At 57.0% G+C, this 14,146-nt stretch overlaps 4 protein-coding genes across 4 annotated transcripts; 3 read left to right on the top strand and 1 right to left on the bottom strand.

Moving 5' to 3' along the window:
• Positions 1–63: 63 nt before the first annotated feature.
• On the top strand, positions 64–2,379 carry SPSK_02271 (peroxisomal membrane protein Pex17; the record flags this gene model as incomplete). The annotated part of the gene is made up of 1 exon (XM_016729143.1): positions 64–2,379. The coding sequence occupies one exon, from the start codon at positions 64–66 to the stop codon at positions 2,377–2,379; it is 2,316 nt and encodes a 771-aa protein (XP_016589138.1).
• Positions 2,380–6,100: 3,721 nt separating this feature from the next.
• On the top strand, positions 6,101–6,851 carry SPSK_02733 (Ddr48p; the record flags this gene model as incomplete). The annotated part of the gene is made up of 2 exons (XM_016729600.1): positions 6,101–6,127; positions 6,192–6,851. The coding sequence occupies 2 exons, from the start codon at positions 6,101–6,103 to the stop codon at positions 6,849–6,851; spliced, it is 687 nt and encodes a 228-aa protein (XP_016589137.1).
• Positions 6,852–7,589: 738 nt separating this feature from the next.
• Positions 7,590–10,011, bottom strand: SPSK_02260 (uncharacterized protein; the record flags this gene model as incomplete). The annotated part of the gene is made up of 2 exons (XM_016729133.1): positions 7,590–9,076; positions 9,132–10,011. 2 exons carry the CDS (start codon positions 10,009–10,011, stop codon positions 7,590–7,592), a joined length of 2,367 nt encoding a protein of 788 aa, XP_016589136.1.
• Positions 10,012–11,338: 1,327 nt separating this feature from the next.
• SPSK_02631 (lysophosphatidate acyltransferase) lies at positions 11,339–12,389 on the top strand (the record flags this gene model as incomplete). The annotated part of the gene is made up of 2 exons (XM_016729499.1): positions 11,339–12,074; positions 12,166–12,389. The coding sequence occupies 2 exons, from the start codon at positions 11,339–11,341 to the stop codon at positions 12,387–12,389; spliced, it is 960 nt and encodes a 319-aa protein (XP_016589135.1).
• Between the last annotated feature and the right edge of the window lie 1,757 nt (positions 12,390–14,146).

Genomic DNA, 14,146 nt, shown 5'->3' with positions numbered 1-14,146 from the left:
GACAACACCCACGCGTCTCGCTTTAGTTGCCGGCAATTGCGCGCACGCCCAAAACAGCCGACGATGGCGACCGAGCGGCTGCTCAAGACGACGCTCGCGCTGTACCACGACGGCGGCCATCCACACCATCCGCAACCACCCAGCGACCGCATCTTTGCCAGCACCACCTCGCTGCTGACGACGCTCACAAACCCGCTCAATGTCACGCTCCTGACCTCGCACTTTCTGACGGCCCCGGCCATCTGGGGCCCGCTCGCGGGCCCAGCGGCCACAGCCTCGTCCGAAACGGCCGCGCAGACGTGCTTCCGCGTCGTCAGCGTCTTCAACACGGCCGGCCTGCACGTGCGGCGGCACGAGCTCGAAGAGGCGGCGGCCCACCGGGCAGGGCTGGCCGGGTCGGCCGCGTACCGGCGGGGCGTCAAGGAGGACCGGCGGCCGGGAAGTGAAGACTGGGCGCGGGCGGTGGCCCAGGGCGCCGACGGCAAGTCGCCGCGCTGGCGGCATTTGCTGGTGCTGGTGGGCGTGCTGTTGGGGCTGGGTGGCGGCGACAACACGTCTCCGCAAAAGCAAGCACAGACGCAAGAGACGCTGTCGCGCAGCCGGCGGGCGGCCCTGGAGCAGGGCGTGGTGGCGGCGGCCAACCTGGCGCTGGCGGAGCACCACCACCCCGAGGACCCCGAGCACGCTGTGAGTCGGTACGCCGTGGTGATGGGCCTCAACTACGCGTTTTCCCTGCTGTCGGAGCACGCACGGGCGAACCTGCAGACGGACGCGCTGCTGCCGGCGATCGCCGACGTGCTGGCCGGACCGTTTGGGTTTGACGGCGGGCGGATCGTGGAGGCGGTGGCGCGCGACCCTCTTGTGTCGCTGCAGCCGCCGCCCAATGGCGGCCTGCACTGGCCCGAGGCGTCGGGGTCGTTCCAGCACCTGCGGCGCCGCGAGACACAACAGGCCCTGTCGATTGTCGCCAGCGCGGGCCCGCTCGCGACCATGGCGGCGTTTGCCGTAGAGCGTGCGGCATCGCCGCAGGCCGTGCTGGTGGCGCTCGACGCGCTGCTGGCCCTGGCGGACTCGGCCGGCGCGCGTTGGACGGCGGCACGGATACTTCATAGGCCCGCCCTCGCACCAGCAGAAGGGGCAGCGGCGCTCCTCAGTGCTGAGACGGCACAGACGACGTGGCCGCTGCTGTGGCAGCACCTCAAGAAGATTTTGTACACGGCGGCGGTCGTGCTGCAGGCCATTGTCGGACGCAGCCTGCTGGACCGCGCGCTGGCCTCGGACAGTGTCGCGCCGCAGCTGGCGGTCAAGTCCCTGCGCGTGCTGCACGGGCTGGACTTTGTGGCGTCGCACGACGGCGCCGGCCACTTCCAGGCGTACCAGTTTGCCTATCTGGCGTCCATTGACATTCTGGCGCGTTATCCGCGTGCCGCAGCAGAGTTCTTGAGCCAATTGGTGGCTGCCCGGCCGCCTGCTACGACTGCTACGACAGACGACCCTCTACGGTTAACATCCGACCTCTTCTACCTCAACCTCGCCGAGCACTTTGCGGCCGTCCTGCCCGCCGAGGACTGCGACCGCCTCCTCATCCAGCCGGCGCTGCCGTACGTGGCGCCCGCGACCGTCTCCGCCCTGCCCTCCCACATTGCCTACTCGCCGCGCATGGTCGAGGTCTTTGAGGCGGCACACAGCGCCACGCTCTCTGTGCTGTCGTGCCCACACAACGCTGCCATTGCCGCCGCCCTCGGCCCCGTGTACGCCGAGGCCCTCATTGCATCGTTCCCCGCGCGCATCTCTGCGCGCCAGTTCCGCCTCGCGTTCAAAACGCTCATCCAGATCCTCTCGCCGCCGTTCCCCGTGTACGCGACGCACCCCGACCTCGCCGAGACGCTGCTGGAAATGGTCCGCTTCAAGGCCCTGGGCGCCGCCACCGTCCCCCTGCCGGCCAACCCGAGCGAGGCGCCGGGCGAGCCTCCTCTCGCGTCGAGCAGCAGTGCCGGGCTCGTGACGGAACAAAGCGCGCTCGTGCTCACGCTCATTGACGCCCTCCCCTTCCTGGCCCTGCCGGTGCTCGAGGAGTGGATGACCACGGCGGCCGAGACAATATGGTGCATCCAAGACGCCCATGCGCGGGGCGGCCCCCTGCGGCAGGCGGCCCAGCGCCGCTTCTGGGAGGTCCTGGGCAGCGGCGAGATGGACGTCGAGCGCGCCGCCATTGGTGTCGCGTGGTGGGGCAACGGCGGCGGCGGCGAGCTGGTCATGACGGGCCAGCGCGGCGGTGCGCGGTTTGCGCGGCAGCGGGCGATGGCGGCGACGACGGCGGCCGGCGAGCCCGTGGTCATGAGCGGTGCGCTGCCCGGGCCCCCGGCGAACAAGCTGTAGGCATTCGAGAGTCGAAGGACAGCCGGAAGATAATAAATAAGCTGATCATGGTGTATATTACTGTAGCATAGCATGGGTTTCTGTAGACTCTTCACCGATACAAAGCGACGATATCGTGCAACGACGACTTTGTGAGCGCATGCCAAGACTGCCAAGCTGTGCATGTCCAGAGCTCTTGCCAGCTATGATCTCCATGTTTCTAGCGACCGTGCCTGTGGAGCGTGTAAGGCACATCCTTCCTCACGTCATAGCAAGCTTGTATGTGTGTGATGGTTCCCTTTTCTTTCGCGGCGCACACTGCTTGCGCCTTCCTCGCGTTCTACTACTTCTCTACTCTCTGTCTCCAGCTCTTTCCCAGTCTGTGCACATCTCGGCCCCCGGCATCACAGTATCACAGCCCCTAGTGGGCAGGAGGCCACGCAATGCTTCTTTCCTAGATGGGCAAATTCGGTTTTCGGTTTTCGTCTCGTTCTTTCCTCCAGCACTTCCTTGGTTCTTTCTCTTTTCCCTCCCCTCCTCCTTCTTCTACTTTCAGCTGGACATGGTTTAGTCGCTTGCCGCTCGTGCTGCGGCTGGTCCACTTTTTTCGTCCCCTTTACTTTTTCCAACTCTTTGGACGGACGCGCTATCTCTCAAACTTGACGACACCCTTTCTGTCATCTTCGCCGACGCCGTCGCTGTTCCCAAGCTGCCCACCTTCTTCTTCAGTCTGGTCTAACAGAGAGTTATGCGCCGAACATGGGTCGATCGGGATCGCCTCCAAGGCTCTCATCTGCTCAGCCGATTATCCCGGATTCTCGTCTTCCACCGTCCATCACGTCTCGTCACTTTCCGGAACATGTTTCTTTTTCCACTCCTGCAACTACACTGCCATCGATCGGCACTTGGCGCTACTTCTTTTGTCTCTTCATGTCCTGGTTCTGTTCCTTGGATTCAATAGACGATGCCCAGAAACATACAGGTTTGGGGGAGCGCTTCGAATCACGCCATATCGACACAAAAGGAAGCAGAGAGACGACCTACTACGAATTACTTTGTACTGACAATGCAGTGACATGACAGCATGGGATGTCTTGTTTCCCACTATTCCTACCATTCCCACATTTGCCAATCACAGGAACCAAGCTCACAAGCTCCCAAGCTAAGCAACTACTCCACTTGGTCCCTCAAGCGTCAAGCCCGTCCATTTCCTCTGTGACGTTCATCCCGCATTCTCTCGCGTTCTCGTTCACTCCCTCATAGCTCAAACTGGTCTGCCCCTCATCTGCCCGTCCATCCCGTCGTAGCCCTTGCTGGGCCCACGGGCTCTCGATCTTGATGGGTCGGTGGTAGGGGAAATGCTACCAAGCCGTGGCTTCTAGGCCGCCCAGGCCGCCCGCCCGCCTGGTCTATCTGCTCTGGAGGCCAGGCCACGCTCCGCCAAGAACGGACAAATTTCACTGAGCTTGGTATCTGGGCGCGGCGCGGCGTTGCATTGCCTTTCGTCCCTCCCACGCTCTCAGTTTTCCTTGGCAGCGATCGCTTGTTACAGAACTGACCGTCTTTAAACTTTAAGTTTGTCAGGCCCTTTGTCCCCAGTGCATAACGGCGATTGCGACGTAGCCACTGCGTGTGACGCTCTTTCGCACTCGCGCTGTTCATGACACGTGCAAACACCAGAAGGGCGTTTCACAGTATCCATTTGGTTCGACCCGTTTTCTGTAGACCATCGCGATCTCGTCCAAAACGGGCTACATTTCCATTTCTGCCGTTCCTGTTGTTTCTGCTTCCTCTGCTTCCTCCGGAGTTGTGTAGACTCAAGCTAGCAGAGCCAATGGCCCCTTCTCACCACCACTGAGTCTCATTTGCAAATGACAGCGTGCATTACCCCTCTTCTTTTCGGCGTCGACGCCCTCTTTGTCGCGCTCAACTTCAACATCGACAAGCATATTTTTGCTTCCTTTTTTCATTACACGCCCCCCTCTCTTCCCACCCCCCCTTGTCATCTTTCGGCATCACTTGAGCACATGAGGTATTTTCTACTTTGTTCTGCAGATTGACGACTGGTTGACGAGACAAGAAGGAAACAAAACAAGAAGAGATCACACAGAACAGAGGATGGCCGACGGCTGGCGGCCTACGGACTAGAGTAGCCGCAACGAGAAGGCCTATCGTAGGGCCGGGCGTTTGAAACAGGCCGTCAGTCCGCTCAAAAGGAGAGTTCGTTGGCCCTTAGACAACTGTTAGCACATATGAGCAATAGCAATTCCACATACAGATATGGCACAAAATGGAATAAATTTCAATGGTGCCTGGAGCCGCCGTTCAAGCGTGGTCAGCCCAAAGAAATAGTATTTCATCGCATGTATTGCCGCACATGTTACTTTCCGTACACGCACATACATCGCAATTAATACGATGTATGCAAGGCCTGTAGCTGCAATGCACAATGTTACGCCATGCTGCCCACATGGGAGACATCCAGCTCGACCAGGCGAGGCCCACCCGTGCAAGATACGATCTGTCTGTCCATAGGAGAATTCTCAAAAATATCATCCGTGGGTCCATGCGGTCGACTTCGTCCTAGTTCGCAATATTAATATTAATAAATCCATTTTGTAATACAGTCTTTGCCGTATTGGCCTTGTAAGACATGGTCTCTCTTGCGATCACCGTTCTAGAAAAGGAAAAGCACCAGAACCCCTCTCTGGCAATGCCTCTTCAGAAGGTCCATAGCTCCCCTCTTTCATCAGAGAAATGAAGCTTCAGATATGCACACGCAATGTCCATGAAACATTGGAAGCTGGTAAGAAAAAGGACACTACCAGACAGCCAATGCACGGACAAGACATGCTGCGTCACTCGTTCGCAATCCAATGCTGTCCTTCAGTTCATAAAGTTGCATATGGCAACCAAAATGTTGTAAAGCACCGTCTCACGATCGAATGCGAACTGGTGGCCCGTATGGCAGTGCACACGTTTTCATCACAGCTGCCAGCTGTTGCCGACGAACCTAAAGAGGACCAAAGAGCACACCATGCTGGCATGAAATGAGGATCCCACATGACAATATATGAGCAAACAGGACCTAGACCATGACGAGACAGAGAATGGCTTGTTCGTTGCTTGTTCGTTGCCCCTCCATCGTTGCTCTTCCCCCTCGCCCTCCTTTGCCAACTATCCCTTTCAGCTCGATGATCCCCTCCCCGCCCTCCCAGTGACCAGTGACGTCGATGGCCCTATTTTCTTTCTGATTCCTTGTCAATATTCCTTTTAATTTAGCCATTTTGCGTGATGGGCGACTTGGACCCCCTAGCTCGGCGCCCCTCTTTGTTCACTTCAACCAGGGTGTAGCACCATACATCGTGTAAGTGCCCCAAGACCCACCAAGGGATCGACCTACGCCTCGTCAATACTTTGTACACTGCCTAGCTCTCCTATCCAACGTATGTATCGTCCCGGTTGCCCCATTCGACGACAGCTGAGCTTCCCCGGCCAACCTATCCATTGAGGTCATTGCACTCTGAAAGCTCCCTCTTTCCTGCCCCTCTCCTCGTAACGGTCTCTGTCCCTCATTCTCAATTTCCTCTCCTGTGCCACGCTCAGAAACATAAGAGTACATAAGTACCTGTCAGCTCCCCCCCATCCCCTCGAGCTTCCCGTTTCTTGTTTCTTCTTTCACCCCTCATCATCATCCTCAGTTTCTTCTACCCACAAACCACTTCCTATCCCACCCTTCACAATGTCTTACGGCAACGACAACAACGACGTGAGTCCACACCCCCACTCATGACAGTCCATCCACCCGTGACCCATCGTCGCTAACAATGCAGTCTGGCTACGGAGGCAACTCCGGCGGCTTCGGCGGCAACAACAACGATGACAGCAGCTTCGGCGGCTCCGGTGGCCGTGGCGGCCGCAACGACGACAACAGCTTCGGCTCGTCGGGCAACTCGGGCAACTCGGGCTCGGACAGCTACGGCTCCGGCAACTCGGGCTCCGGTGGCTTTGGTGGCAGCTCCGGCGACGACAGCTATGGCTCGTCGGGCAACTCGGGCAACCGCGGCGGCCGCGGTGACGACGACAGCTACGGTTCGTCGGGCAACTCCGGTAACCGTGGTGGCCGTGGCGGTGACGACAGCTACGGCTCGTCGGGCAACTCGGGCAACTCGGGCTCCGGTGGTTTCGGTGGCAGCTCTGGTGACGACAGCTACGGTTCGTCGGGTAACTCGGGCAGCCGCGGCGGCCGCGGTGGCGACGACAGCTACGGCTCGTCGGGCAACTCGGGCAACTCGGGCTCGGACAGCTACGGCTCCGGCAACTCGGGCTCCGGTGGCTTCGGTGGCAGCTCCGGCGACGACAGCTATGGCTCGTCGGGCAACTCGGGCAACCGCGGCGGCCGTGGTGGCGATGACAGCTACGGCTCGTCGGGCAACACCGGCTCGGGCGGCTACGGCGGCAACAACAACGACAACAACGACAGCAACTACTAAGCGTCTGGCCGCACATAGTTTCGTTGTATTGGGAAAGCCCGTCGACGGTCAATGCTCTCTTGCCAGTTTCTGTCCCAGGGCAAGGGGCGCCGGGCTGTTTTTTAGTTGAGAGCGGGAAACACCAGGTAGCACCGTATTCTTTTCTTTTGTCTCCGAACATCCAATGAAGTATAACAAAGCACCAATTATGTCGTGCATTGAAATCCAAGAACATATGCATCTTGAAAATGAGCGTGACCAAAAAAATCCGTATTGAACAAAAGCAAATATATGGAATAAACGCCATGTGTAGCCTTGTGAGCCAATCGTCCCAGGAAAAAACAGAATGACAAGAGGGCGGGAAATAGTAGGACAGACGCATGGAATCGAACACGCTATAGAAGCCAGATACCCTCCCCGCATATACTGTTGCGTAGGGTAGAAAAGGTGCGAGGGAAGGGCATGGGGGAGAGAAAGAGAGAGGTAGTTGAGTAGTGCGTAGAGTAGGTGGTTGTAAAAGGAAGCGGAGCCATCGAGGACGCCACGAGGCCCCCTCCGAAATAAAAAACCCACAGAGAGGCCGTCCAGAAGCAGGAAGAGGAGAGAATGGAGATCAAGGGGCGATCAGAGCACACTTAAGAAACGGATACAAACTCGAACAATGGCAGTCTAGACATAGGCAATCGCCAAAGCAGCGCCCACAACGACAAGCGCTGTGGTGGCCGTCGCCATACCCATGCCCAGACCGCCAGCAGAGAGTCAACAGATCTTGAGCCCGCACACCTCGATGCCCTTGCTTTCCACGTGCACGGCACGCTGGCTACGTAGCCCGCTGCCGACAGAAAAGTACTGCTGCGCAATGTCCCGAACAAACGCAGCGTCCGCCTGGCTCCACACATCCAAGCCCATGCGCGAGACGGCATCGCTGTCGACGCGGAGGGTATGAGTCGAAGGCTGCGGGTAGAGCCGAGCGTGGCTGCGGTTGTTGTTGTTGTTGTTGTTGTTGGCATTGTTGTTGCGATGTCGTCGCGCCGAGGAGGATGACGAAGTACGGCCACCACGTCTCCTAAGGAGAAGCGCTGTTGACGACGATGCGGCGCCGGAAAGACCGCTACGGCGCGCATCCACGAGGTCATCGTCGTCAGACGACCGACTGGACTGACCCACTATACCATCGCCCTCGCCACTGCCGCGGACCGCATTGGTTGCATCATCATTGTCATCGTAATCATCCTCATAATAGGCACCCTCGCCGTCGTCGTCGTCGTAGTACGCGTCCTCCTCGTACTCGTCGTCATCGCTGCCCTCGACAATGTCTGACAGCACTGATAGAATCTGCGTGGTGAGGCGGTGGAAGTAGGTAATAATAGCAAGCTCCAGGCGAGCACGCTCCTCGCCCTCATTGTCGTCTTCGTCGGTGCCATTGTCATTACTACCGTCCATCTCGTCCGCTGGTGCCCGCCCTGCCGTCAGGGACGTGACCGAGTCGAGGAGGTTGGCATTCGCAGAGGGCGACTGGGGATTGTCAGATGGCGCCACTTGTGGCCGAGGAGGCGCAATGTCGGCCAGAAGCTGTGCGTCATGAATCGTCTCGTCTGTTTCCCCAGACCGGCTCTGTTCACCAGCACTGGCCCACCACATAAAGCCGTGGTACGCCAAGGCGGCCCAGGTTGTCGGCTCCACGATAGATTCGGAAGCGTCGGTGAGTTGTGCGTCTGCTTGACTCGAGAGCGACTCGCTACGGCCTGCCAGCCTCTCCAGGCCGGCCACCAGCGCTTTGTAGCGGCGCAGGTCACGCTGGGTGGCCTTGAGTGGCACGCCCTTTGCAATCTCGACCGTCGGCCAGATTTTCTCAGATTTGCTGTCTTTGACACCCGCCGTTCGTGCTGACGAGGACGAGGACGGTGACGGCTTCACTGGTGATGCCTGGTGGGCACTTGCTGGAGGTGGCATTGTAATCAACACGTCCCAGAGGTCGCTCTTCATAGCCAGGATGCTGTCGGTAGTACAGGCGATCCAGCCTGGTCCCGTGTATGCGGGTTTGCTGTTGTCGAGCAGGGTTGCTCCTCCTGCCTCAGCAGTGTCACGTGTTGCCCGTTTCGAGGCGGCTAGGTCATCCATCAGGAAGGTAATGTCGTTGACCCCGATGGTAAATAAGGGACGGATGCGTTGGTGGGCGACGGCCGAAGGTTCGACGAGATCAAGGGCCGAATTAGGAACATTCGCCAGGACCGAAATGTTGTACACTAGCCTGTTAGCAGAGAAAATACAGCATGTCGAATGCACACCACAGGGACATACCGAAATTGTTGGTCTCCCGCACGGGCGCGTGGGTCGAGATCAAGATTCGCTTCCGCAGCAGGGCCGCGCGGTAGATGGGGAAAATGAGCGGGCCAAACGTGTCGAGCAGCGTCGTCAGGCTCCAGGCCGGATGGTGCGGCGACAGGCGGTGGCCAGGGGGTAGAAGGAGGGCGGTTCCGTCCGAGACAGAGCGGCTGCGCGAATGTTTTGGCACTGCCAATGAAGGTTGCGGCCGGTAGCCCATGGGCGGGGGAACGGGCACGGCAGGCGAGCCCAACGGCGAATCGGTGATTTGGAGCAGTGGGCGCTCATCCGCCACGGGAGACGCAGCACTAGCCGCGCCCGTCGAGCCGTTTTTGAGCCAGTACGCTTCCAACAATGGCACCTGCGTGCTGTCGGCAGCCAACTGTCGAGCCATGTCCATCAACGCTGCAGCGTGTCGCCATGCACGGCCAAGCCGGCCGTAACTGCGCCGGACCAGCACACCGACGGCAATCATGCGCGCGTTGCGGGCGCCCGCCTCTTCGGTCGGCAGGTTGACAAACGCGCTGAGGCCCGCATAGCCGGTGGTGTCGGAGGGGGGCGTGCTCGATGTCGAGCCAGCATCGCCGTTGCTAGCCTCTTCATGCACAAAGTAGATGAGATCTTCCGACACGGCGTGCAGACCAGATGGCAGGCTCTTGTACTCGACAGCACCACTCAGGTCCAGCCCGGGTGTGGCCTGCTTCCAGACAATGGTGTAGCCGGCCTTGACGTCAAATTCGATCAAAAAAAGGGCAGCAATCGGCGGCCGGTCGGGGAGCAGTCCCGCAGGTGTGATCGGAGCCGGCGCCGCATTCTCGCGCCGCGGCGTCGAAGGTTCCGCTGTGCTCGATGCCATCGTGTCTGTCTGGTCGTGTTTTGTTGATCGATGCTGGCTTCTCAGGCACTGATGGTCCAATTCCGAGTTGAGATGTACCCTGACGGCCTATCGTCGTCCGTCGATGCAATCGTCTCGCTGTGCCGTAGCCCCTTGGCAATGGTCCGTTTCTTTCTCTATTGTGCGATGTCTGCGCGTCGCAGAATCCAGGACCGAGGCAGTCGGATGGGGCCAATCGTCATAGCGTGGGACAGGCTGGCTGTCGAGACGTGTGGTTTGTTGTCGTGAGGCAGCTCCATAGTCGTCAATTGACTTCGGTGGAATCCTCCATGTTTGTTTGGGAAGCTGCGCCCTGTCGGCTATTGTATGCTACAGTGTGCATAGGCAGCCTTACGCTATTTGGCACTGTGAGCCATGGCAGAGCCAAGGCAAGAGCCACCCAACCTGGCTATGGCCCAGTTCCTCGGCTTTCCTACGAGTGCCTGAATTTGAACCAATCACAGTACCAAGGTGAAGGCATATGGTCCCCACGAGAGTCAAGGCTCTTTCCCTACCAGGCAATGGCACCGTCAACTTTCCAGTGAAATCAACAAAAGCCTACTGTCGAGGAGCATCCTTTTGTTTTGTCAATTACGTATACTTCCTCGCTTCATAATATTGTTGCGTATTTATATTACTTTTGCTCCTAAACATTTCCTGCTGTTGTGGACACCATTCCGCCGTCCAAATAGCTCCAGGAGCTTTTGGCTCGTGCCTTGCTCGTGCCTTCCACATTCGGCAGGGCCCCGCCATCCCAACAAAATGTTAGGCGAAGAGAAATTCCCCATTTAAAAGTTAAAGAAATTTAAATAGTTTATCCGTTGAAAACGATCCCTGCCTGCCACTACAACAACCTCAACTTCCACCGCCTCCGACGAGACTCTGTACACGACACCGATCGTCTCTCGCTTCCTCGGTCGTCTTGCACAGTCACAGCCGCAAGGATCTTGCAATCTACAGAGCCCTTTCGACAACCTCTCCGCGCCCGCCACTCGCTTCTTCCGCAACGTCGCATTCGGACCCTGCCTGAAAAAGCACCCGCCATTTACCGTCTTTGGGGTAACGGAGAAGGACACAGTTTGAGTGGCTGGCTGAGACTCAACCCCCAAATTTGTGTTTCTGTGCGAGTGTGTGCCAGTGTGACTGCCGTGTGAGCGGCCCTCGATCACAAGCCAGAAAATCACAAAAGACTTAGCGCTCAGCTGGGCGAAACATACGTCTGCAGTTCTCCCCAGCCCACGACGCTTTCTGACAACACGCTCGCCTCGCCATCCCTCTCCCCATTTCAACACCGAACCCGTCGACCACGATGGTCGCCGTCCTCTCTGCCGTCGGCTCGGCCCTCGCGTGGTTCCTGGTCCGCTATTTTATTGTCGTCGTCATGTTCTACCTGCTTGCCTACGTCAGCCCCCTCGCCGGCTTTGCCGCTCGCACCCTGGCCTCGTGGATAGCCCTCGTCTTCTGCGCGATCTACGGCGTCTTTGCTTCCATCGCCCTGCGCTTGTCCGGCGGCAGCCGCTGGCAAAGCGCCCAGTGGGCCACCGCCCGTGCCTTCAAGTTCACCATGTCGCTGCTCACGGGAATCACGTTTGAGGTGGAGGACCCCCACGACTACCTGGGCGGCACACGCCCGGCCGTCTTTGTCGGCAACCACCAGACGGCCCTCGATGTCTTGATGCTGGGGTGCATGTTCCCCAAGTACTGCAGTGTCACGGCCAAGAGCTCGCTGCGCAACTACCCGTTCTTGGGCTGGTTCATGCGCCTCAGTGGCACCATCTTCATCGACCGCGCCAACAGCAAGGACGCCCGCTCCGCTATGCGCGGTGCCGCCGACGCCATCCTGTCGCAGCGCCAGAGCGTCTACATGTTCCCTGAGGGCACCCGCAGCTATGCGCAGGAGGCGACACTGCTGCCCTTTAAGAAGGGCGCCTTCCACTTGGCCGTCCAGGCCGGCGTGCCCGTTGTGCCCGTCGTCGTCGCCAACTACAGCCACCTCTACTCGACGGGCAAACTCCGTTTCCTGCCGGGCAAGATCCCGATCAAGGGTACGTTCGTCGTCGTACCATGCATCCTTTTTCTTTTCTGTTCTTGTTGTTTTGTTCTTTGACTTGTCAACCAGCTCCTAACGTTGTGTAGTCCTCGAGCCCATTCCGACCACCGGTCTCACCACCGACGACGTCACCGCGCTCACCGAAAGTGTGCGCGAGGCAATGCTCCAGGAGCTTGGCCCGCTGACCATTCAGGGTCGTGCGCAGGCCCTGGCGACCGCCACCAAGGGCAGCAAATCCGCACCCATCGCCGTCCCGGCCCCAACGACGGCAGCCTCCGACAAGGGCACCTCCAGCGGCGTCTCATTATAGCGTGGCCCTTGCAGACAACGACAAATACAACACAATTATTGACCAACCACCCCATAACGGCACCGCCTGACAGCGGCTGGAATGTGCTGTGTCTGCCACGACACAGGCCATGTACTGTCAAATCGACCCTCCTCGACGGACGATTCGCTGACAAGCTTCTTGTCATCAAACGTCTCACCCAAGCTCGTGAAGACTTGCTTTAAAAAATGATTTATGCTTTGATTTTTGCGCCCATATTCTGATTGTTCTATTCTGAGCTTTATACTTATACACTCTGCATTTTGTTGGCTTATCTTAGGCTTACCATATTCACATCACCGTCTTGGAGACTTGCATCACGTGGTATACAGCATTGTTAGAAAGAGCGAATCAGGCTGCTATGCAACTATACAGCTACAACAAAGTTTATTCTGCTGTGCGTCACCAAAGGCCTCACGTATAATTGTGCGAGACAATGCAGACGTTTTTTGGAGGTGTGCCTGTGACGTACCTTTGCACAGCGGCGGCATCAAATTCTGCCTCGGCGTTGGCCTTTGGATTCCATCATCTGTCTCTGACCTGCGTACATTTGCCGGCAATGAAATAGTACCCAATACTAGATCTCCTTGGTGGTTGACTCCCTTGATGGCAGGGTCAAAGGCGATGCTTGTGTGATCGGAGTACAGCTGTCGCCACCTGTGCACAGTCCAACTATTCTGGATAGTTCGCTACACGTCGTTTTTGCCCCAACGACGCCATTCACGGTGGCTATTAGTAAAACACTGTAAATTTCGCAATGGATAGAAGTACCTGGTAGGAATAGCACCCTATTTTCAGATGTTTCGCGATTCTCCTGTTCTACCTCTTTACTGAGGTTTGTTTGCCTTGAGCATCAATTTCTGCAACCCTGCAAAAATCAATATGTCAACACCAAAGGCCAAATTACTCCTCATAGTTAGTCTTTTGGATTTGTATGTTTACTGTTTTTTAAGCAGCTTCAATTCTGGTCAAGTTATGATGCAAAACTTAGCAATTTACAATAAAGCAAAAACCATTAGTTTTGTTCCATTTCTTTTAGTGATATATTAAACATTAATTCAGTATGCGGTGAAAATGGAAGCCAAAACCCATCCCAAAACAAGAAAAGGAAGAAAACAAAAGGAATGAAAAGAGAAATCTAAACAAACCAAATTCTACATACAAAATTTGAGCACGAGGGTGTGCCAAGTTATGACAGCAATCAAAGTTATGACAAAAGTCAATAAAAATTCAAAGGACAGGCGTACCCAATGCCCCGTTCTTCAAAGCCACCCACTCCTCTCAGTACATCGTCTGGGGAAAAAAAGACTACAAAGAGACAAAAAAAACCCAGAAAAGGACGGAAACGGAACGGTCTCTTCCATGGAATCAAAACTGAGCTCTTGAAAAAGCAAAGACGATGGAGAACCACGGGACGCAGCCATACCTGTCACATCACAACTCCTTAACGCCAGCCTCCCAAACTCCAAGGTTCCCAAACTCCAAGGTTCCCAAACTCCAAGGTTCCCAAACTCCAAGGTTCCCAAACTCCAAAGACCCCAAACTCCCAAGTTCCCAAAGGCCAAAGTTCACGAGTCCCAAACTCCGAAACTCCTTAACTCCAAAACTCCAGGTTCGACCCTGTTCTCCAGACCCTTTGTAGACGACGAAGAGAACCCCAAGACAAAGGATGCAAACAGAAAGTCAAATCATTGGGCCTTCAAACTGATTGAATTGCTCAAAGAATTGCCACTCTCCAT

This window comes from Sporothrix schenckii (genome assembly GCF_000961545.1).
Source record: "Sporothrix schenckii 1099-18 chromosome Unknown Cont43, whole genome shotgun sequence".
NCBI lineage: Eukaryota > Fungi > Ascomycota > Sordariomycetes > Ophiostomatales > Ophiostomataceae > Sporothrix > Sporothrix schenckii.
This window is presented reverse-complemented; position numbering and strand designations above follow the sequence as displayed.